This window comes from Sphaerodactylus townsendi, linkage group LG06 (genome assembly GCF_021028975.2).
Source record: "Sphaerodactylus townsendi isolate TG3544 linkage group LG06, MPM_Stown_v2.3, whole genome shotgun sequence".
Taxonomy (NCBI): Eukaryota; Metazoa; Chordata; class Lepidosauria; order Squamata; family Sphaerodactylidae; genus Sphaerodactylus; species Sphaerodactylus townsendi.
Window position 1 is genome coordinate 92453284 of NC_059430.1, and position 25344 is coordinate 92478627.

The 25344-nt window shown below is 40.4% G+C and overlaps 1 protein-coding gene across 1 annotated transcript in view; it reads right to left on the reverse strand.

Moving 5' to 3' along the window:
* The window catches only part of ITPR2 (inositol 1,4,5-trisphosphate receptor type 2), a 228853-nt gene that overhangs the window by 121890 nt on the left and 81619 nt on the right, over window positions 1-25344 (reverse strand). The window contains 13 exon segments of the mRNA XM_048500683.1: window positions 182-302; window positions 1954-2082; window positions 3424-3549; window positions 4501-4752; window positions 6807-7007; window positions 10722-10844; window positions 10983-11108; window positions 11222-11311; window positions 16917-17090; window positions 19896-20061; window positions 22820-22877; window positions 23473-23602; window positions 24772-24965. Of these exon segments, the coding sequence (XP_048356640.1) occupies window positions 182-302; window positions 1954-2082; window positions 3424-3549; window positions 4501-4752; window positions 6807-7007; window positions 10722-10844; window positions 10983-11108; window positions 11222-11311; window positions 16917-17090; window positions 19896-20061; window positions 22820-22877; window positions 23473-23602; window positions 24772-24965 (1890 nt within the window).

Genomic DNA, 25344 nt, shown 5'->3' on the forward strand with positions numbered 1-25344 from the left:
CCTTTTAACACAACTTGCCCTTTGTCTCAGTGGATACTGTGCAGAAGTTTCCTGATAAATTTGCTCCTCTGATTTCCCTGGAGACTACCATCATGAAAATAACCAGTGTTTCACTGTAAAATCAAGGAATCCCTTGTTTAAAAATACTGGAAGACAGAATTGAAATCTAATGTTCACCTACCAACTTCAGCCAAAGTTTTGATACAAGACTCCACTGAAGATTTCTGTGTTGGATTTGGCCAGGTACAGTTATAGATTCGAAATGCTGACTGCAGCAACTGAATAAACACAGGCTGATGAGTCTGAAAGCAAAACAGAACAAAACAAAAGTTCTGTTCAATAATGTTAAACATTTCAAAGGTAAGTAACACTTGCCCTATGTTCTGGTACAACCACAAACATGAGAATTATCATGAATTTATTTCACATTTTAACTACATCACTGAATTAAATGAGAATAAAATCATTTCCAAAAATTTGACTCATGAGGCCTATGAATCCTTAACTACCCAGCCCCAGAATTTGGTTTTAATCATTTCCACCAAAGACAAGGACTGGTCTTTAAATTCTCTAACTACATCAAAAGCCCAAACTGAGCATTTTCACATTCCTGATCCCCACCCCATGTTTATTTTAGGAGAGGCTCCAGAAGAATAGCTCCTCAGATGGTTCCTTCGCAGTAACGGTACTAACATCTTTGCGCAAAACCCAGAAAACCCACATTCAATATCCCAGATCAACATAGAACACTTTTTATGCACATGACAGCAATGATTTTATATGCATACAACTGGAGGGACAATCAAATTCCAACAAAACAAGACTGGATTCTAAGTCACAGAATATGCAGAGATGGCAAGATTGACAGAATTTATAAGAGACAAAAACATGGATGTATTGTCAAAGGTTTTCATGGCCATATTCAAATAGCCACAGTGTGAAACAGACTTTTCTCTGCGATACACCTCTGAAGATGCCAGCCACAGATGCAGGTGAAACGTTAGGAACAAGATCCACCAGACCATGGCCACACAGCACGGAAAACCCACCCAAAACATGGATAATTTCCTTAAGGATTGGAAACCTTCGCAGACTACTTACTGAAAATATATAGAAATAGAGAAATCATGGAAGGATTAGAGATTTAAATGAAAACAGCATATTGGACTAAAGTAGTTTTATAAGAAGGACTAAAAGTGAAAAAAATGCAGATATTTGCCATAAGCAAGAAACTAGATTTGCATTTGGATCCATGCGATAGCTGGAAGTCATCATACATACATGTAGGGATGTGTGTGGATTCTTCTATTTTACTATTATTACTGGGGCGGGGAGATCAGATTTGAACTTTTTCCTTTTCTCTTTCTGTATATGATGTCTATATGAGGAAAATAAATAAAATCTTCTAAACCCCACCCAATTATAGTATTTTGCCGTTTTTTCCACTGGGGGAGCAGGAAGCAGACAGTGATGGTGAACCTATGGCACGAGTGCCAGAGGTGGCACTCAGAGCCTTCTCTGTGGGCACGAGCGCACAGAGTTCATCATGTGGGGGGTGGAAAATCCCCCCGCCCCCACACACACATATCTAGGCTGGCCTGGGCCACTGGGCACAACGCCATTAGCTGTTGCGTGGTAATACAGGCATCGAGAAAGAAAAGCAGGTATCCAGGAACAGGAGGAGGAGGGAGTTTGGGACATGGGGTTAAGGGGGGAGGAAAGGCAAAACGAGGTCTCCTCTACAGTGGGTGCCATTAACCCTTGCATGCCAATGCAGAGAAGAGGAGGAGGGAGCTGGTAACATGGGACCAAGGAGGAGGAAAGGCAGATTGACTCCCTTGGTGGGTGCCGTTAACCCCCCCGCCCCCCGGCAACCATTTTAAAGAGCCTGTTGTATTTGTTCTCACAACAGGCTTTACTGCTAATTTTGGTATGAAGTGATAGTTTCCTTACCTGAAGGCTTGTGCTGTTGTCTGAAAATGGAGAACTGAAAAAGCCACTCACAATGTTCATGACAGGCTCAGTGACATATTTCTCTAGGGATGTATCTGCATGCTTTCTGTCTGTGGTTGTGTTACAAACCTAGAGAGGGCAGAGGGAAGATGTGGAAAATTGTATGGCCTATTCAGGCACACTGGCAAACAACGCCCACTGTAATTGAACACAGTTACACAATTCAGACCATTCATGTTTACATCTCCCCTAAGAAAAGATTAGGGCACGGGAACATTTGTAACTGAACCTACACCAGGAGTGAATGCTCTCTGGCCACTGCTTGTCATTCAAAGGAGCCAATATTGCATACTACTGTCACCTCTTCTGTGCCTAATGAAAGTTCTGAGGGCACTTAGTCCACCGTACTTCAGCAGGCCAAGTTCCAACTCAGGCCATCAAGTCAAAAGTTCTGGTCAGCACTTAAAATAGCACAAATACATAAAGGCAGAATGAGATATGAACATTCTTGAATCATGATTCCAAAAGTGGAAGGAGATTTCCTCAAAAGAAAAAAAAAGCAGGGAATACAGGGCATGAGAGTTTATTCTTACTACCCAAATTAATTCACCAGTTTTGTTGCACGGCTTGACCCTCCCTAAAGGAGAAATCCTAAACAAACTGCTAGTCACTTTCTCAAGAAAACTATGGTTCTTTCCTTAGGATTCGTTATTACTGTACCCAGCATTCAATTTAGTATACGTTTTGGTACTGAGGGCATGTTATACTTCAAAATTAAGTAATTAGGCCTTAACAAAGTTTGATTGTTGGCCCTGCCACCCTAAGCATTCTTGCTTGGAAGGAAATGTTTCTTCTACTCTGTTAATGGTTGGTTGTTGGCCCTTTCCCTGGGCAACCCATTTTATGCTACCGACACAGTGTTTGTCTTTCTTCGTCTTTAGTTCTTATTTTAATAAGATTATTAGCTTCTTTGGCTGCAATTTCTTGTGCTTTCATATATTTGTGACATCATCACACAATTTGCTTCCTTTAACTCTTCAGAACCCACATTTCTTAAATAGTGTTTTTTGTGTCATTTTCCAGACACTCAGCTCTAAGGAGGAAATAAGTTGAGGTAGATTTGTTTGCAGTTTTGTGGTGTTGAAATGGAACTTAGAGGGGGGGAAAACCCTCTGTCAGCAGCAGAAAATAAAGAATTGAGAGATGGAAGCTCCACCCTCTTTTCACCATGATGGAAAAGGCTGGCAACAGCATGGGGAATGGGAAAATAGTGTATCTGGGCATTCTGAGCTTTAAACATTCTCTCCATGACAGTCCTGCCCATGTGCAGTACCCATGCATAACTGGACAGGTACCACAGCAATGAATAAACATGATAAAAACATCACAGCCAACAATATAACTGTTTCATTTTATCCGGCTATTGCAATGGTTTTATTTTACTTGGCTGTTGTGATAATGAAGGCCTACCCTTGCCATATCAACAAGGAAGCTTTCAAATAATTTCCAGATGTGGTTACTAGTGTAGATTTCCTTCATCTCCACCTCAGTGTCCACGTAGCAGTGGTTGACAAAGTTCACATATGCAATCTTAACCTGAAAATCAAACACAAAAATCAAATACATCTGGTAAACTGAAGCCATTATCAAGATGTTTTTTTCCTTGTAGTTCATAAAGTATTTTTGGGAACAACAGCTTTTCAGACTTGTATAAAAAGTCATCATTTTATTTATTTATATTTTTTAGATTTCAGATTTATGGGTCTGACCCCTAAAGGAAGAAAGAGCCCCACATAATTATTTAAAAAGGCTGATTTGGATCTTCATACTGCTGTTTTATGTGTGTATGCCCTGGCTTGGACAATGAGACAATGAGTGTGACACTGTTCAGACACAAATTGGCTATATGAGCAGTATAACTAAAATAAGTAAGCATACATATATTTTCCCAAATCTGATGAACATTAGCGGAAACAAACAGTTTGAAGAAAGATTGAACCATACTCTGCAATATTTACATATCCTTTAGCAAGAACAATGGATGGGATTCTGGCCCCAGTTCAAATGGCATCATTCTGTTTCTTGTGAAGTAGAAGTAGGAACAGGAAATATCATACTTTAGGTGCAGTATTAGCACAGCAGAAAATCCACTCTGCTTCACTTAATTGTTTACTTAGGACAAATGGCCTACTTGGACTCTTCACCAATAGCATAAGAACATAAGAACAAGCCTGATGTATCAGACCAGAGTCCACCAGGTGCCTTTGGGAGCTCACATGCAGGATGTGAAAGCAATGGCCTACTGCTGCTGTTGCTCCCTAGCACCTGGTCTGCTAAGGCATTTGTTATCTCAGATCAAGGAGGATCAAGATTGGTAGCCATAGATCAACTTCTCCTCCATAAATCTGTCCAAGATAGCAACTCAATGCAATATGAACCACTGGGGCTATTATTAGCCCAGTTACTCTGCATGCTGTGTCTCTTCATAGATTCTGGAAGTGTGCTTATGCTGATTTACCAGACACGGTGCTGCAAAGTCCAGCTTACCTCAGGAATGCAGTCATCATGAGTAACCACTCTCACAATGTCATCCAGCGGCAGAAGGGAATTACATTTGATCTCAGTGTACACATTCTTCCCTTCCGTACATGCTGCTAGCAACTCCACCAGGGTGATGTGGTAAGCCAAAGACCCGCTCTCATCTACTCGGTCTCTCTCAGAGCACATCATTTGGAGAAGGACAGGAAAGGATGCTCTGTCATTATAAAACACCAGCACATCTTCACCCCCATTCACCAACTGAAATGGTAACCAGGAAATATTCTCAATTGCTTAAACATTTTAATCTTTCTTTCCCCACTTCAACATTATATTCAGTGCAATGTATTACATTAGAGAATGCTGGAAAGCAACTAGATTTTCTTAAGGTCCATTTGGAAGAGGGACATGCTTCCACTCAACAAAATCATTACCTGGCAAGCCCCATTGCCTATATAGTCCACTGCTCTTATTCCTAACAGGGTAACCAGGTTGGGGGTCAGGGAGAGGAGCACATAGCATCCACAAGGGTTACAAATTTGGTCCACAGGCTAGCTCCTAATGAAGAAGGTTATGAAGGCAGAATAATATTATGTCTTCCTTCACCACTGGAGATCAGACTTGTGGTCACAAGTAGCACAGCCTTCTTTGCCATGGCATTTTCATCATAAGACTCACTGCTCAGGAAAGTCCCTCAAACTTTTTCTTGCAGGAAGGCAGATTAAAACTATTTTGATTTACAATAGCTTGGGAACTGTGGCTTATAGCCACACCACAACAGATTCTGATCTATTCCTGTATTTGGTTTCAAGCAGTTGATTTTATGACAAATTTTATGATATATTTTTCTGAGAACATATTTTTTTTAGAACATTAGGATACTGCCCTGGTTTATTGACTTGTTTTAAGGTTGTTGTAAACCACTTTCAGAGCACCAACTATTTCACACTGGGGGAAGATTGCAGCAGACAGGGAAACATTTAAACAAAAAGGCACCACCTGTTTGTGTTTTCACAATTAACTTTCACAACACACATGCACAGATTGCTTTATTTTAACAGCATTTTAAAAGCTAAAATTCAACTCAAAAATCTGCGCGCTTCTAAAATATTGGTTACTTACAGTCATGTTTCCATTGATAAATCTATAATCCTGCAAATCCCACTGGCCTCAGTTGAAAAGGAGAAAAGCACTTGTGTATTCACTCACATTCACCCCCCTGCTCCATCCCATCCTCTCCCTCTATGGTCTACTGCAGCACTGACGTTTAGGGCCCAATTCTTTCAGTCCTCTGCAGTACAACACCTCTGCCCCAACTACAATACTCTGCATGGGGAACTGTGCACACAACACTCTCCATGCCAAAAAGACATGGGTTCTTTCTATAGCTCTTAAATTCTGTAAGAAGTTTATTATGTAGTTGACAGACTAAGACACAAGTGTTAAAATAGTACATAGGAATTGTTAACATTTGATTAACAGAGTTATTTCCAGGACCTTGTCTCATTTTTTTTCAATAATATGTGCATTTTCTCAGTAATATATGTATTCTTCCTCAGCAAAATATTCTGCTGAATGACCTAGTACCACAGCCAAAAATGGAGCAGTTACATCCTCAGTTAACTCCTTTCAAATAATTGCAGTCTCTATCTTCGCTGTGCCACAAGGATATAATTCACTGTTTAAAGGGGTGTGCTTCTAGAGAACTGCTTGACAGCACAACACTCCAACATGGTAGGGTAAAAAATTTCTTAGTGGAAGGAAGAAGAAGAAGAGTTGGATTTATATTCCTCTTTCTCTCCTGTAAGGAGACTCAAAGGGGCTGACAATCTCCTTACCTTCCCCCCCCCTCACAACAAACACCCTGTGAGGTAGGTGGGGCTGAGAATGCTCAGAAGAACTGTGACTAGCCCAAGGTCACCCAGCTGGCATGTGTTGGAGTGCATAGGCTAATCTGAATTCCCCAGATAAACCTCCACAGCTCAGGCGGCAGAGCAGGGAATCAAACCCAGTTCCTCCAGATTAGTGTACACCTGCTCTTAACCACTATGCCACTGCTGCTCCTGGAGAATCCAATTCACTAAGAAGAACACAAGAGTGTGGAAAGTGTGGCAATAAATAGCACACATAATAAGTGGAAAGAAAGGATGTGGGAAGGGGCTGGATCCCTCAGACGATAAGCTCCTTGGGGTGAGAACTTGTCTTTTTTCCTCCCACGAAATAGCACACCCATTGATTGCATAATGCAACTAATCAAAAAGTCCAATAATCCCAGGGAAAAAATGTATGTAGGAAAGATGTTTGGTATAACATACCTCTGTCATCACCATATCTTGGCACTTCTTGACATATTTGCCGTCTGCTTTCACAATGGTTTGCAGGAACCGCAGATATTCCACGTGGCGGCCATGTGTTTCAATGCAGTGCACAAAATGCTGCACTGCCCGCTCGCTAATTTCATTGCACAGATGGTAGTTGTTTGTGAAGATGTGCCGCATGGTTATAGCTTCAAGGAGCTAATTTAAAGGGAAACACTGGTGAAGCCCCACAGAAGAATGGTGAAGATGAGCTCTCATAAAAATCTGACTAAAGTAATTAGGAAAAAAACACATGGAAAACGCAAATCTGCAGCACGTACAAAATTACTGTGCAAGGAATCGTCAGGGAAACCAAAAAAAAAAATACCTATGTGGTAACAGAAAGCATTTCAGACCAATGGGAGGAAAGAGCTTTGCACTAAGACCTGTCATAATCAGGTCCACAATAATGAGGCAGGAAGAGTGGAGCAACCAACCATTATAACCAGGATTCTCAATTTAACTAGGTTTTTTAACTACCCTGGTAAAACAAGGAACCTGGATTGCCTTAACATTGGCAAGGAACTGCTCCTAGCATAAGAGCTACCAAGCTGAGAGATCAGCTCTCTGAACCTGGTCAGATAAAACCAACAAATTTGTAAAGTATCTGATTTTAACTGCTTACTGGATGCCAGAGAAGTATTTGAGGGGATGGAGGTTGAAATTTATTATTGCTTACAACTTGAAGGAATAACTAATTAGCGTTTATGGGTCGAGGGAAACGCCAGAGACATTGAAGAATATACTCCACCAACAGCCAAACAGATTAAAATTGTTGACTTTTATACTATCCCTGTTACAAATCACTTCACAGCATTAATAAATGATAAAAATAATGATGTGGAGGCTGTAAATCAAGAAGTACAAATATGTCCTGTGATTAATGTGGTTAAAGAACGACCCCTTGATACTTTAAACATTGGAGGGGAAGGTAGAGCTGCTTCGAAAGAAATGTTTAAACTTTTAAATTTATTGCAACTTGCATTCAATATTTTTTTAAAAAATTGTACTAAAGGAAGACATTATGTACCGGCTGGTCTGAAATTATATCAATTGAAAGCTCAAATGCAGATATTGTTTGGTAGTTATTTTGATGTTCCAATTTCTAATATAAGACGGCTGGAGAGGGATTCAACATAAATTTCTTCGGGCCATTTTACAGATTCCACCAAGTATGACAAATGCTTTTTTACATTTGGAAACTGGCATTATGAGAATTGAGGCTAAATTGTTTATATTATTGGCCTATCAATAGCTCCAAGTGTACCTTAATCCCAAAGGTCTCCTGTCATTGATAATACACAATACTTTTCAGCCTAGATGGTTGTGAGCAGTTAGGGATGGTTTAATTAGGATTGGTCTGTTACCTGGTGCCCTTCTGGCCCAGCATACTGTTCAGGTAAAATCCATGGTTAAACAGGGAGTACAAGATAATAATAATAATAATAATAATAATAATAATAATAATAATAATAATAATAATAATAATAATAATAATAATAATAATAATAATAATAATAATAATAATAATAATAATAATAATAATAAGCCTTTATTTGGCATAACAATAATCATAACACAATAAAAAACCTGAGATAAAAGGTACACAAATACAAAGGTTTAAGATAGAATATAAATTATTGATTGTGCATCACCTCCAGTAAAATTGTGCTACCAATTCACAAGTTCTCATTGTCAGAATTGTCCAGAAGGAAAGGAAGTCTACCTCAGATTCTCCCATTCTCACTAGGTATCCTTAGGAAAGAATATTGGAATATTTTGGATCTGATATTTGCAGAGACTTTAGGGGCAAGCAAAAGCAGTTGATGTGCCAATGTTTCAATTTGTTGTTCACCACAAGAGCATGCCACCCTTTCGCCATTTCCAAGTTGTTAAATCTACCACGCAATAAAGCCGGAGGGGAAACACTGAGGCGAAAGCAAATGTGAGGACTCTTCTCTGCACAGGGATTAGTCAAAAAAATACAAATAGGGAGCCATCCTTGTTTTGATATAGGGTAGTATTGAAAGATGTAAGGGTGGAACAATTTTCATAGCAGCCCTAAATAAATTAATCCATTCGGGCTTCCAACAATTTTTGTTTTAACAAGTTGGTAGGATTCTGAACTAGATAGCGGAAAAGCTGAAATGAAATGAGATATACCAAGTGCATCCTCAATCTTTTCTTTCGATCAGAGAGAACCATGGATTGTGTAGCCTGAGGTATCAGGACAAAAGTAGGTGGAATCTCAGTGAGTGCTCAACATGCTAGAAATGCAGGCTGGGCTTCAAAATTTAAAGACTCTCAACCAAGCCCTATAAACTAATGAATTTTGGCCCAGTTCCCTAAACAGAGGGCCACATAACGGGTACAACAATTTGGCAGGCCCATAATTTTACGGAAAAATTTGATTGACAGTATTCAAGGAGTCACCAACTGGCTTGGAGCCAGATAGGTAACTCCATAAAGTAACTGCGCTTTCTATCTTTAGGAAGTTAAAGATTTTAGTGCTGCTGGGACAAGGGAGCGGCCCTTTCCATAAAAGAAGCGTGCAATGGCAGAATAATCGATGGGAAGCAGCTGCAATTAGCAGCTTTTGTGGGGTAAACCAGTGAGAGGTTATAAGAAAAATGTAATTCCAAGATATTTATATTGGTTAACTCTTGCTCCACTGGCACTTTATTAATCGCCTCCAGTTAAGTGTTTTTTTTTGTATTGTTTGGCAAAGATCAAAATCTTGGTCTTTTGATATTGATGGCTAGTCTGTTATCTGTACAGTACTGCCCACATCTATTCAGTAGTCGACTAAGTCCAACTTTTGAGCGAGATAGAAGGACGGTATCATCAGCATATAGAAGTATTGGAATATGCCTTGAGCCTAATTTAGGGGCATGGTTGTTAATTTCCAATAAGGCTGACGGAAGGTCACTCAAAAATAAATTGAAAAGGGTTGGTGCTAGCACACAGCCTTGCCTCACACCTTTAAAGGTAGAAATAGAATCAGTCATGAGACCTTCACGTGAGCACTTAACTCTGCAGTTTGTGTCGGTATAAAGTTGCCTGATGTACAAGATATTGAGCATCAACAAGATTTGACAAAATTTCCTGGCTTTTTATTCCCTCTCACGAGAAGATACATTATGAGGCCTGCTTACTACCTAACAAATTTAGATAGCCAGCCCCTTAAGAGAGCCTTTACGCGGCCAGATGTGCAGCTATGCCATCTGTTGTGTTAGAGGCAAAATATAAGAAAATTCCCTATTCTGAAAAATTTATGTTCCTGTGAAATTGGAGAAGTAGAGTCCACGGAACATGTTTTCTTCTGATTCCCCTTATATAAGGATGAATGGATAACGCTCTTATATAAATATTTGTCGACTTTGGATAAGGCTGGTTTAGAAAAACTGTTAATTGATGAAAATTCTAATGTTTCCAGACAGGTGGCAAAATTTTGTGCCTATGTTATTAAAATTTGTTGTCAGTTGAATTTAAGTTTTCAGGTTATTTTAGATTATAAATATTATTTATAACTTAATTAGATAAGTTTGATTTGAAATATTCTAGACAGTTTTTATACCATGTATTATATATTTGATGTTTTTAAATCTTGTTTTGGATCTATTCTTTGATGGAATTATTAGCTGCACTTTGTATATGGTTGTTGGTCGATGATTGTAAATAAAACCTCTTCTTAATTTTGGCACCAAAGTACCCCTTTACCATAATAAGGGGAAATTCCTTCCAGGGAAAGACTTTAGAGAAGGTCTGTTAGGTTTGATATTTTTCAGAATGCTACTACTGAATTGTCAAGTCATAATTATATAAGCAGCCCCAGCCTCTGCCACAACTTTTATGATCCCATCAGGTACTCACCCCAGGTGTTAAGAATAAATTGATATGTTTATAAAGGAGACCTTGATTCTGCGAGTTTCCACGACAGAAGTTTTGAAGAAACAAGTGAGCCAAGTTCATAACTTCATTCATTTTCTCATCGGTCTGCAGATAAATTTAATTGTTAAAATGTATAATATGTATGAACTGAGAAAACACTGTTCCCAAAAATACCAGAGAAGTCTGGAATAATCCCAAAAGACAATCAAACTTAATTATAATAATTGAACTTTTGTTTCTTACTTTCTCGAAGGGTATCTGTAAAAGATCCAACACCACACAGTGCGCTCCCATGTTCTTTAGCAATCGCTGCTGTTGATTTCGACACTTTTTGTTCTGGAGGCAGAGTTTACTCAGACGAATCAAAATCTGGCAATACAAGAAATTATGTACCATTCAAAAATAATTCATACAGGAGATTCTAAGATGTCAAATAATACATAAACTACTTAAAGAGGCATGTTATCTACAAGGAAACAAACCTCCATAACAATATTGTAGTTGTTACTTTTATTGCTGTCAATCTGAGGCTTCTTGATCCCATCCTGGACTGGACTCAGAATATTTGGTTCCTGTAATTAGAAAAAGAGAAACATTAACTTCAGAATACCAACCATAGGCCAAACGAGTGCAATATCAACAACTGTAGGCAACCTTTTGTTTGCAACTGGCAAAAAATCTGGGGACAAGGCCAACTTCAAATTTCAAAGGGTACAAACTTAAGTCCTGTCATCTCCCGTTAAAGAATTTCAGGTAGCAAGTGTTAGCATCAGATACACATCTGATTCAGTGAACACAAAAGTTAATGCTGGAGTAAATGTCCCTCAAGACACCATTGGACTTCAGCTACAGACTTTCCATCTGGAAAGGAAGACATTTCGCTGCCAGAAACCCTGAAGAGCTGCTGCCAAGTATCTGTTTGAAGGGTGGCTGTTTAGGGTCTTGGATGGCTCAGTCTACTTGTGTCTGTAGAACAGGAGAGAGCAAGGCCAGGCACTTATGAATGCAGCTAGATCAAGCTCTCAGTATAATAGATGAAAGACAGGAAATGAACTGTGATTGCCTGTCCTATAAGTATCTCTCAACCTGAGAGAAATGTTTAACATGTGGGTTGAAGGTCACCATGGCACTTTGTGAAAGCCAGAGTGAAGACATGCATTTTTAACAGCTACTTAAATCCTTCTTCTTGGCAGCATGTTAACTAGGAGATCATACAGCTGCCCAATAGACTTGAATCCACTTAGGACTCCAAGTTCTCACTATCACATACCATTATGGTGCCCACAATCTAGACCTATGTAAAAACTACAGACTAGTCTCCTTTTAAAGTCACATTCTGACTTTGAAAACCCCAACATCCAGTGCAACTGCTAAAGAACTGTCAAACTGGAGTTATGTTTTGCCATTTCTCTCATGCAACACAAAGTCTCCAGGCTTCCCAAAGAGATTGTGAGAAAAGCCTTGGTGGATAAGAGGCAAGCCAATGCTGAAACACAGCATTTCACTTCAAACATCTAAAATAAAAATAGGCTGAAGATCTGGGCACTGCTGTGGAATGTTTCTCAGAAGGGTACAGTTAAACACAAACCCAGCACATCACTTGAAGACTAAATTATAACTTGCAAGAACAGATATGTGAAAGACTAGCACCAGGAAAACAGAAGTCACTGTTTATGAGGTGCTCAACACCAACAGCAGTCCCCCCCTCATTCTCCCCTCTGACTGTGGAGGTTCCAGGTTGGGCTGGGAGATGTTGGCTTCAGAATGGGCAGGAGAGGAGTCTGGCACCCAGCTCTTTCTGTCCCTGACAGGCAGATTCCCTAGTTGTCGGAGTCTCCTCTGCCCAATTCCTCCCCAGCCATGCCTCTCCCTCCAGCTTTTATAGGGGTTGCTCCACCCCCTCCACCTCCAACCCAGAGTGGCAATCTGATTAAAGCCTGCTTAGAGTAAGCTGATGAGAATTCAACATGGCTTCTGAATAACAAAGGGCCACCCTACTTGTGGGCCTGGTGTGGGATGTTGTGGAGAGTTTGGCTATCCTGCTGGTGAACCCGACTGCCTAGCGCATCAGCGGATATCCTGCTGAAACTGCTAGAGATTGGCCCTTAGGGTATACCAAGCTCATTGTTTTGGGGGACTTCAAGATCCATGTAGATTCAGCCTCACCTTTTCAAGTAGTGAACCTGATATCCATGCCGGTGCTGAAACTCTCCTTGGTTAATAAGGATCCCACACATCAAGCAGGACACATAATGGATTTGATCTTTGGCATGGGAGTGAATATGAATCTAATCTCTACTGAGAGAGTGCCATAGTCAGACCACTTTGCCCTGAAAGTCTGGGTGGACCTCAATACCTTTTTCTGCTTAGGCAATGAGCTGATTTATGCCCACCCATTGGATGCTAGAACATCTTATAGGACGTTTATGAAATCTTACGAGATGGCAGCAAAGGCTGCAAAGAAGAAATCCTATGCAACCTCAGTTGCATCCGCTAGCTCAAGCCTGGCACAATTGTTTAAGGTAATTTGGTGTCGCATATCCCTTTCCATGGGATCCAAAAGTATTAGTGATTTGGTTATTGGTTGTGAAGTTTTTGCAAGTTTTTGGGGGGATAAAGTCTTGTCACTTCCAGAGACAATTGATACAAGTGAACTGGAAACTCCTTGACCATCTTCAGGTCTGACATTGGACCATTTCAGTCTGCTCTCCCAGGCTGAAAATACTAAATTGAAAAATACTAACAGTTGTGAAGTCTACCACCTGTCCTCTAGACCCATGACCAACATGGCTGGTGAAGGCTGGTGGCAATGAGGTACAGGGTCCTCTCTAGAAACTGTCAATCTCTCCCTCAGGCAGGGAGCGTTCCTGGGGAGACTAGAATAGGCAGTGGCATAACTGCTCTTAAAGAAGCCATCTCTGGATCATTGAGGTCCAGCCAACTACCACTCAATCTTGAATTTATCTTTTCAGGGTAAGGTAATTGAGAGAAGAGCGGCAGACCAACTGCAGATATTTTTGGATGACTTCAGCTCTTCAATTTTTAAAATCAATTTGAAACTGAATGTGCCTTTGGGAAGTGCAGAAGATTACTGATTCTCTAACTTACTCCATGAAGTAACAAGCCTGTTGTATCTTCTAGATCTCTCAAATAAAGTAGACTCAAATGTGAATGAAATCTCTTTTACAGATAAAGAATCTACAGAGAAGGACACTGGAAAAGGATCATTGTCCTGACTGAATTCAGAGGAAAGTCCCAGCAAAAGCTAAAGCAGCCCCACATCCCAGGCCCAATTTGTTTTTTTGAAAGTGGATACAGCTGTGCACTTCCCCCCACCCACACCAGATAACCGCGCTCTCAGAAGATTCCATGGGAATATCATTTTGAAAGCAAGCATGCCAGCCAAAGCAGCAGATACGAACGTGGAAGTAGCAGGCTGAGAACAGTCACAGCGACCCCAGATGCAACGTCCCCCACTCCCAATTGGAGAAAAATGGCAAGACCGAAAATTCAGGTCTTGATAAAACCACTTACAGGCCCTAAAAAGAATTCCTGAAGATACAGTTAACAGGTGATAATCACGCTACCAGCATAGTCAAGACACTCAACTATGCATCTCATGTGTTTACTGCACATGATAAACACACTCTAGTGCATCTTTTAGGGAAGAAGTCAGAAGCTTCCTATGTGCTGTTGGAAATATCCACATCTTCAAACCAAAGTGGTTTGCTGTGGCTTGTGCATCACTCTGGTTTTAAAAGAGTACTCTCTGAATGTGCAGCAAAAAGAATTAGTATTCTGGCCTCTTTAAAGATCAACAAATTTACATTCCAACATACACTTCTGTGGATTAGAGCCCACTTCACCGGATGCTTCAAGTGGGCTTCAGTTCTCAGAAGCTTCTGTTGGAACGAAATCTTATTAAGGCCATAAAAGGCCTTCCCCAACACAGCTGCCCAGCTGAAAACATAGGCAGCATTTACATGTCACGGTTATCAACAACCGAGACCACAAAATTCAACAACTGCATGCACTTTCCTTTATTCCCACCTAACTGCTTAACACTACAATACCTCAGACACGCACAGCAGTGTCATTAGCATTATATTAATTCCATTCTCTGTCACAGAGGAAAGAGGCATTTGCAAGGAATCAGCAGGAGAAAGGAATGCTTAGTCCTTTTCCTTCCTGTCAATTATTCCCTCCCCCCCGCCCCCGCTTTCCAGGGTGATTTTCACCCAGCTGGTTCTGAGACCACAAATTTGCCCAGTCTGGAGGATGTGGGGAAGAGACTGGAGAAGGAAAAGCAGGACGGAAACAATGGAGGGCAAAAGATTACACACAGCCACAATTCACAACTCCCCTGAAAAGTGTCCTCCTCCCTACCTTCACCATCAGGAAACCTGTTCAAAGCTTGCCAAAGTACTGCTAGTCACCTTGTGGTAGAAGCAGAATGGCACATTCAGCTATTTAAATCTCAAAAGAAGAGCTGGGGAACTGAAATGTGAGAGGAGTCAAGGGATTGTTATTGAAGCCAGAGGGCTACCTCTACAGATCTGGATACATTTCCTCTGGAGATGTAGTCTGGATCTTCTTTTTTTTTTTTTTTTTTTTTTTTTTTTTTTTTTTTTTTTTTTTTTTTTTTTTTTTTTTTTTTTTTTTTTTTTTTTTTTTTTTTTTTTTTTTTTTTTTTTTTTTTTTTTTTTTTTTTTTTTTTTTTTTTTTTTTTTTTTTTTTTTTTTTTTTTTTTTTTTTTTTTTTTTTTTTTTTTTTTTTTTTTTTTTTTTTTTTTTTTTTTTTTTTTTTTTTTTTTTTTTTTTCTCCTTTTTGCAGTGCTCCGACACTACATACCCTTTGGCTTGTAAACAAGGAAAATAAACAAAAAGGAGCACAAGACATATGCATTAATCAGACACTTCTAGAGAGGAAACGTTTTCAGAGCCTACCCAGAAGGCTGATACATCTTTCTAGATTAACAGTGAAGCAGAAGAATGCAGCATCATGTACTCCATTGGGCTGGTAAGAAAGGCCGTGACTCTTCATGAGATTTCATGAGACAACATGCGCCATTTCCCATCAGCCATGAACAGACAACTTTTTTGGGTTTAACAAACTGATTTTCAACATGCTTATCAATGGAATTTGGTCTTAGACAACAACATGAAATCAGTGGGTCAGCATATCTGCCAGCAAAGCTCAAACCACTATGTGTCTTACAGCAAGTCAATTTCTCTTTTTTAAAAAAAAAATCACATTTCCTGCAGCCCTTCCTCAGAGGAACTCCCTAGTCTATAGATAGGATTATCTCATTTTATTTTCACAGCCACTTAAGGTTATTCCAGATGAACTTGACAGCTGAATATGGATTTAAACTTAGGTCACCCCAGTTCTAATGTGCCATTCTACACATATTCTTACCTGTCTGTCTAGTATATTTTATCCCACCATTCTCAAAGGAGCTCAGAGCAACAGATATGGTTCTTCCCCCCACCCCCCAATTTTATCCTCACAACAGCACTGTCAGAAGAGAGAGTGACTGGCACTTTTGTTTACCTTTACTGCATTAGAGAGAGGCTAAAATGTCAGATCTCTCTTATTATTTGCTACATACAACAAACTGTGTCATTCAACCACACCTAATTTCTGACACCAGGTCTTTCTTTGCTCCTTTCTGTAATTTTCTGTGTAAAATGAGGAACGTGATTTCTTTCTTTCAACTGCATCTGTGGAAGTGAGTTCTGATTCACAAAAATTCATGCTGGAATAAATGTTGTTAATCTTTGTAGTGCCATTAAGACTTTTATTTTGTTTTGGTCCACCATCGCCCAGCAAGTTTTATATTCAAGTAGGGTTTGAATCTGCATCTCCCATACCTTATTTTAACACTCTGACCACTACCTCATCCGACTTTCTCTCAAATTGCTTATCGCGGTGGCTTTTATCACCTCACAAGTCTTGAAACAGCATCATTAGCTGAAAAGGCAATGCAACTCCTTGGAAAATTCTTCCAGGAATATGACCTACAGGCTACCTTTCACTCTTTCATCCTCTGAATCCAGGCTTAAACAAACTGTTGTTGTTGTTGTTCTTCCTATGAGAAGCTGCCCTGTGTCGACACCCTGTTATTAAAACCACACAGTATGCACAGATAGAAGCATGCACAGATAGACATCACACCTCAATGGGCTCATCACCCCCTTTGACTTGGCTTTCACCCAGCTCTCCACTTTCATAGCTGCTGTTCTTTTCAACCCAAAGTTCAGATTTTTCTACAGTCAGCCTCAGCTGGTCAAGATCAGCTTTGATTTGCTTGTAGTTGTCCACATCCTGATTAGACACCAGCAACTGAACCTATAAAAATAATAATTTCACAAAAAATGTTAACAGAACATCAACATCAATCGGTGCAATCTATACATATAAAAATCTATCAGTGCGTTTTTCTGCTGACAGGTAATCTCCCAAACTACTTTGAAATTGCTTTGAAATTTTCACACAACGTCGCATTCGCGTGCAGCCAGGTTTCCATACTGTTTCCACACCTTCTGTTGTATACATGTCACAACTGTGCCAGTTATTATGTACATGCCACACATGTGACAGTTGGAACCACAGTTCTGTTCCGCAATAGCACCATCTGCTGGCTGTCAAAGCAACACCCTCTGATAAAGGGAAACAACCATGCCTTCCTTGAAAACCGCTGCCACCTGGAGTGAAAGGGATGGGGCAGGCCATCTGGACATGGCCCACCCTCCCTAGCGGAGGAAGGGGAAGGTGAGGGAGGGTCCCGGGATTTGCTGGACCAAACGCTCTGAAATTAGAAAACACAATGTAGCTCATGCCTCCCAGTGTGTTTTAAGCTAGGTAATTCGCCTGCAAGGGAAGGGCATGAAAGGGACAGGGTCTGCCACCTGGACATGGCCCACCCACCCTAGCACAGGAAGGGGAACATTAGGGAGGGACGGGGCGGGGTGCCATGCAAGGGAACAGGAGAGAGGGAGGGGAGCAAGGGGCCCCTTGCCCCTCCCCTCCCTTGCAAGCATTGTGCAATGACACATGTTTGAACCGTTCACTTCCCCTTTTCTTTCTTTTCCACTTCACCACACTAAGCCACAGCAACGCGTGGCCGGGCCCGCTAGTTAAGCTATAAAAATCATGAAAAATTCCCCTTCCCAAAGATGTCAGAGTGGAACATTCATAACTGAAAGTAATCTATAGGGCTGGTTCACATACAAATGGTCACTGATTTCTCAGCCATGGATTACTCAGAATAGGTCACATGTCAATGAAGACATGAATGGTCTCTCTGAACAGCACTGTGCCCGGAATGGTTATTACTGTACAAGTAATTCACATGCATGAGTGAATCTGCTGAAAATTAAAATTCGCATATTGCAACAGCACAGTAAAGTAGTCTTTTTAATTAATGTTTATCAGGAATACAAATCCAGAGGAAGAACATACCTTGAGTGTGTAATAAGAAAATGACACCTTTTGAATCACAAATATTAAAGAAACATCTTAGACATATAATCAGACAAGGAATAAAATATATGTAATTTTGTAATAAAAGATATGCTGTTTATATTTTTGAGGGAGAAATAGTCCAAAGGGTTCAAAAAGAAACTTAGACATCCTTCTTCAAAATAAGTTGAATAAGTTTTTTAAAATGGCAATTTTCTCCTATTTTTGTTGAATACGAGAAAGGCTGTCTTCATTTTATTCAACACCAAGATCTATTTTTGAATATTTGGGATTATTTCTCCTCACACCTCAAATGTATTACCATGTTTTTTTTAAAAAGTTACATTTCATTAATTTCTGACCATATTATCTAAAATACTTTCCTTCATAGTTTTTCCTCACAACTTCCCAATTTATTTTCATTTACGAAATCTGTTACAAGGCTGCCCATTTGCCAGGCTTATTAGTGAAGACATGGAGTGAAAATGAAGCTGGCCGTTATTCTTCACCTAGCTTTTAGAGGAATTAGTAGAAAAATCAGAACAGTAGGAAACAATAACATCATATAACAACAAATACACTTTCCTTGCACAGGACTGTTGCTCTAGGGAAGACCACAGAAGAAGAGAAATCACTGTTTCAGATATAAAATGTTCAGAATATGCTACCATAAACTCATGCCTGCTTCCCCCAACAATATAGACCCTTTTTAATACTGTATTTATGGGTATCTCCATGCCTGTTTTTTAAAATATTCAGCACCAGGGTCACTTTAACTTTATGAAAGGAAGACCTAGGTAAATGATGCAGATCTGCCTTTTATTTTGCATAATTTATTGTACAAACTTGCATAACATTCTACTTTTGCTAGTCAGGGAAGTGACAGGCAGGTGTACAGAGAAGAAAATTCACTTCCTACTTCTACAAGAATTTGGATTTCTGCAATTTCTCAAGGCCTTTCCAACCGATTTTCCTGGGCATATTTTTGCATTCATAGGGGGTAAGAAACTTGGCTTTGTAAAGCATAATGAAAACAGAGAAGTTCTGGTCTATACCATATCTTGCAGTTTTTTCTGTGTGGCCACAGAAGGGTAACATATATACAGTTTTGGTTCCTTCTTGTCCACATATAATCATTTTCTACTATCTATGGAGCTGCTTTAGTTTCTTTCCTAATTAGATCCTCTCCTTCCTCCAGAAAAACATGTCAGCCGCTGAGCCACTCAACTGTCATTTAACAGAGAACAGCAACTGTTTATGCGCCTCATCACCATAGTCTTGTTTTAATAGCTAGAGGAAGGTCATTAGGCAGAAACTGTCAAATACGAAACAAAACCTTCCCTACGGCTTGTTATTTATACAAATTCAGAAGAGGGAAGCGTTGTCCATCATGTTCACATGGTGCAGCCCAGGTCAAAGCTTGCCTTCTGTATGAATGCGGTAACACAGGTACCTGCATTCAGGAAATTTGCCCCCACCATTTTCTTGTTGGCCTTCTCTACTGAAAAGTGGTGCTTTAAAAACTGTCTTCACTGACTCAGGCAAGAGTAATGAGTAAAAATTCTGACTGAATTTGTATCATTACTAAAAACCCTTACAGACAATACACTGGTAACCACCCCAGGGCATATAGATTAATGACCTTTTCCAGAAAATATATACAGATTTCGTGGCATGCGGTTGTGACTATACCTGTTTAAATGCTTGCAAAACTTCTGCTCGTTGGCTGAAATGTTTGAACAAGAGATGCAGGGCCCCTGACAGCAAAGGGGGGTAGTCATGCATAATAAGGTGTATGAGGACACGCAAAAAAGTCCTACCCCCCTCATCATCCAATTGCACCGCATTCTTTTCCTTTCTGTGCAAAAAAAAGGCAAAAAGACACTGGAGATAAAGTCTCAACCAAGGACAAACCACAGGTTTCTGCAAACACGCTTCTCACAAACGACAAATAGGACAAAGGAAGAATAAGAAAATACTGAAGGCTCACCTGACTCAATGAGATGCATTTGAAAGGGCCATCAAAATGTCAGTTACCAGCCATGTGTAACTTTTTCACTGATATCAATAAAACATTCAACTGATCTACCTTATTATTTGTTGTAAGTGGCCCACCGAAACTGCCTAGATCCCATGGTAAATCTCCACCAATAGAGACGGGTTTCCTATAGCAAAGAAGGACCCCCAAATATATCCTTTTCCAAAACACTTCTCCAGGGAACAGAGGATCCCAGGAACAGCATGAAGGAAAAGATTGAGGTTTAAAATGGGAGGGAAGAAACTGAAAAAAAATGGCAAACACCTTCCATCAGCAGAAAATTCTCACGGCATCCCAACCTGTGCAGAAAACAATAGTTGAGTTACAGCCCTGCCCTTCAGAGTTACAATCCATCAAGCTAATGAGGTGGATATAGGAGCCTTCCTCCAACCCAATTAAAGGACAAGAAGTTGGAGGAAAAATTCAAACTTTGCTCTGTGGAGTGAGAGAGCTAGAATCTGCCTCGATTAACTGCCATGAGTTGTACACCCACTGAATCTGGGATCTGTCTAAACTTTGTCCTTACCAAGAAGGGGATTTCAAAAATGGAAGGCCAGGAAGACAACCCATCCAAAGAATGTCATTTTTCTTTCCTTGTAGTAAGAGGATAGGAACACGGGTAAATTCGTAAATAGTATTGGGTAGAGTCAGTTACATAAAAAAGGCAGCCTACCCCTAAATGTATTTTTCAGAAAGAAATTTGAACAAGTTCACCAGTGCTAATTTGAAGTACCTATCCCCCTCCCTCAGCTCTGCTGGAGAATCCCCTGGATCTCTCTTCCTGTTGGCCAACAATGTATTCCATCCTTGACCTTGGAGAGCTTAGTTCCCCGAAGCAAGGAAGCTTTGCCTTCTGCCTTCCTTCCAGGTCTCTTACTCTTTGCCAGAAAGTTGTCCCTACCTTGCTATTCCCTCTGGCGTTTTCCACACAGACCATATATCCTGGGACAACGAGGTGAAACATCCCAGTTTGGTCATGACTTCCACATGGCTTCTGGGTCTAACTCAGGCCCGCCCTGCAAGATTTCCCTTATCCTGCGGCTTTCAAAAAATGATAAATTGGCAGTTCTTTTGAAAAAACCCACGCCACTCCCATGCAAACACCACGGGAAATGGACCGGTTTATTTTTCCCACCTCGTTGCCTGCAGCCTATCAGAATGTCGGAAAAACGGGACAGTTCACGCATGCGTGGCAATGTTGGTGAGAAAAATGAAAGTAAACCAGGGGCCGTGTGTAATTACCTGGAGTTCTTCCTCCTAGCCTGAACACACTGATGGGCTTCTATGTGGAGGGAGAAACTGAGATAGAAACATCCTGGTATGTATGATCCCGGTTTCCCCCCGGGATATTTTGTCCATCCAGAAAACGCCTCTGTTTCTCTTGCCCCTCTTGCCTCTGCCTTTTAACCTTTCATGCCATATCTAATTCCTGTTGCTTTCATCCCACTGCTAATTCTGAACTAGGCCATTTCTCCTCAACAGGTTAGTGTTCACAAACAGATTCTCACTCCTCACCCTCCGGGGCCACCATACGCCTGTTTCAATCAGTCTGTTGCTGCTGCTTCCAGGACACCTTTTTTGCTCTCCTTTCTTTCCTTCATATTTAGGGTGCAACATGTTGTGACAGTCAGGACAGAAGATTCAAGAAGAGAGACCAGGTATCCTCCAAGAGCCACACATTATGATGAGAAGGAAGGGGGGAAGGCAGGAAGAATGTATACAGGTGGAGGCACTTCATGTATCCAGGTGAGAAAAAATGCTTACATAAGCATCTTTGATATTTGGGTGGTGTTGTGGTTAAGAGCAGCAGACTCTCATCTGGAGAACCGGGTTCAATTCCTCACTCCTCCACATGAAGTCTGTGGGTGACATTGGGCCAGTTACAGTTCTCTCAGAACTCTCAACCATACTGAGGAGGGCATTTGTAAGCCACCACATGTCTCATGCCTTGAAAACTCTCCCTTGCCATAAGCCACTTGTGACTCGACTTTCCACCACTCCCAAATCTGGTCCAGATGTTTAATAAAGACAGCAGCACTTCTTATAGGAGTAAAAAGCATACAAAACATCAGCTATACACAGTATTACAACAGAATTGGAGGTTTTTAACATTATTTATAGTCTGCCTTTCTTACTGAGACTCAAGACAGATTACACAGTGTAAGTTAATGCAATTAATAGGATGAGACATTGATTGAAGAGACAAGGCACCAATCTGAACAAAGCATAAGTATTTAAACAAGGAGTAAACAGTATTACATAAGAGAGAATGCACTGAGAACAAGAACATGCATATATAACACACACAACAGTAAAGTCCACACAGACTATTTCAGGGCATTAAAGGACACACTGCACCAATAGGCCCACCATGAATCCTTTCGAATAATCCAGAAGATGTGGACTTCATGGAGATTATGTTAATGAAAATGCATCAAAGGTTTGCAAACTAAATATTCTTCCACTAGTGAGAGGGAACAAGAGAGCCCATAAAAACTGAGTGGAAAGTTACCAAGTAGGAAGAGAAAAACGTTTGGCTGAGAGGAGTGCAAAGGGAATGGGTCCTTTTGAAGCTTACCTGCCAGCAAACATAGTCTCTGCTTGAGCTGCAATTTCATCTATGTCAGGAACCACAACTACAAAAGAGCATAAAGTGGATGAAGGGCAGAGTCAGCTTTTCATGATCCCTCTCTCACACAGCATTAGAAGGAAATAACCACTAGGAATTGGTGTTACTTGGAGAAATTGGGTCAGTACCATTCTTAGCCCACTGTGAAAAGCACATACATGACACCACACTGAGGCTGACCTATGGTACAGACCAGTCATCAGTAATAACAAGATAACAAAATGCCATATGACTGAAATGATAAATCCCAGAAGTGATTTGCGCACTAAATGCTTGTTCAGGCTATCATTTCCCACTCAAAACCTGTAACTGCTGAATTGGTAGATGCTACATTAATGCAAGAACAGTCTCAACCCGGTGGTCAGACTATGGATTGCAAGTTCAGAGAGGCCCAGCAGTAATCTACATGTTGGCATAAAGGGCAGATTCTCCCTCCATCCTCTGAGTGACACTGAATAGGAAGAAGGAAGTGGTAGCCTTACCAAAGGCATTCAAAAGTTGTTAACAGAGACATTTTCTGCATGGGCATCTTTTTTCCCCTCCCAATGCTATCTAAAAGGGATCCTCACTTATTTTGAATGAATCTGATTTAACCACTCTACCTGAGGTGATAACTGGCAAGTCAGGAGATGATACGGAACCATCAACATTTTCACTACTCTCTCCAAACTCCTTCTTGTAAATGGACAGCATGTAGGATATTCTGTAGTCAAGTCGAACACTCAGTATAAACTACAAGGCAAAAGGGTAATATGAGGTCATTTCTGACAGTCAGGAGCATCTGGAAACACTCCACGAACCCAAATTTACTATTGTTGCATCATAGAAATTTTAGAAAAAGCATTTCATTTTTCAAAAATAAAATTTCATACAAAATGTGTGAATATTTGAAAACTACTACTACTTGTCCCTTGTATGTGTCTATCAGAGCCAAGTACCTAGCCCACTTGTTGGTAGACCAAGTTGAGGCAAGCGACGCACAAAAAAATTGTATTTCTCCTTAATAACAAGGACAATGCGACGTTGGAGGCCATAGCAAAATTTCTATGTATTGTTATTTCAATACGCTCTTAACCATCCCTTCCTACCAGTATTATTGTTCTGTTGTTTCTTATGCCAATAAAGGTTATGAAATTAAAAAAAACTACTACTACTGCTATTGTAACAGAAACTGTTCTGACCAACTGAATCTGGTGGGTTTTCGGGCTGGGTGGCCGTGGTATGGTGGATCTTGTTCCTAGCGTTTCGCCTGCATCTGTGGCTGGCATCTTCAGAGGTGTATCACAGAGGAAAGTCTGTTACACACTGTGTCCCTTAGGAACAAGATCCACCAGACTACAAGAACATTAGGAACAAGATCCACCAGACCACAGCCACACAGCGTGGAAAACCCACCAGAACCAGTTGAATGTGGCCATGAAAGCCTTCGACAATGCATTGTTATGACCAAGCCTTTTACTACTGGAATGCACAAGACTCAGAGCAGAACCCCAATCTAGAGCAAAAAGCTGGTGAAGTGACCTTGTGTTAAAGCCAAATCTAGCACTGCTGCTCTAAAAACCATGTCACCCCTATCTTGGCTCGTCATTCATGCTCTGAGTCCTTACTATATATTGAAGATATCTGATACGGCTTTTCCTAGAAGGCCAAAATGGTATACCAAAACATTAAGTTAAAATCAACCATATCCTGCCTTACGTGCTTTCCTAACTCTAACAAAGATGGAACAGTCCCCACTTCACTGCACAGCCCTCCATAGTGATGGTGGAGTCACAGAGGAATCTTTGGAGAGGGTTGAAACAGTCCTCAACCCCCTTAATAACAAGCTGAAAGAACAATGTGATGGCCCAAGCACATAGTTAAGTACATTCTGTTTAATTTTAGAATGGAAATCTTTTTACCTGCAAAATCTCAATGATTTTTAGCTTGGTGTCCATCACAGTAACATCTTCACTCTCTATGGTTACCACTTGTTTGTTTGGGTGGACACTTGGAGTTACATCAGGCACAGCAAGAGGGAAGATAGAACCTCTGCTCAGGACCATTTGTGTCATCATCTCTCCTACGCCATGAATGGTCCTCATTACATTGTTTCCTGCGTACCAGAAATGCACAGAAAAACAGAAGTTTGCTATTGGATGAGCACTGACTGCTTTGAGTTATATAACAGATACATAAGAAGAAAAATTCTACATAAATAAATGGTATTCCATAATTAATAAAAAGGCCTTGCCATTAAAGGGAGCAAGCAAATAGAAAATGGGCACAGCAAAAGAAATACAAAGGGCTAGACAGAAAGTCAGTTGGCTTAAAGAAAGCATGACTCTTTCTTAAAATCACTGCATATTGGTCTCCTTCCAAAAGCCATGCTACACATAGATTACCATGGTCTTTCTTTTCTTGTTTTAGTGCAATGCAGAGACCAGAACTGTATTCTACATTTGTATGTAGTATCCTCCTTTCCCTTCTCTTTG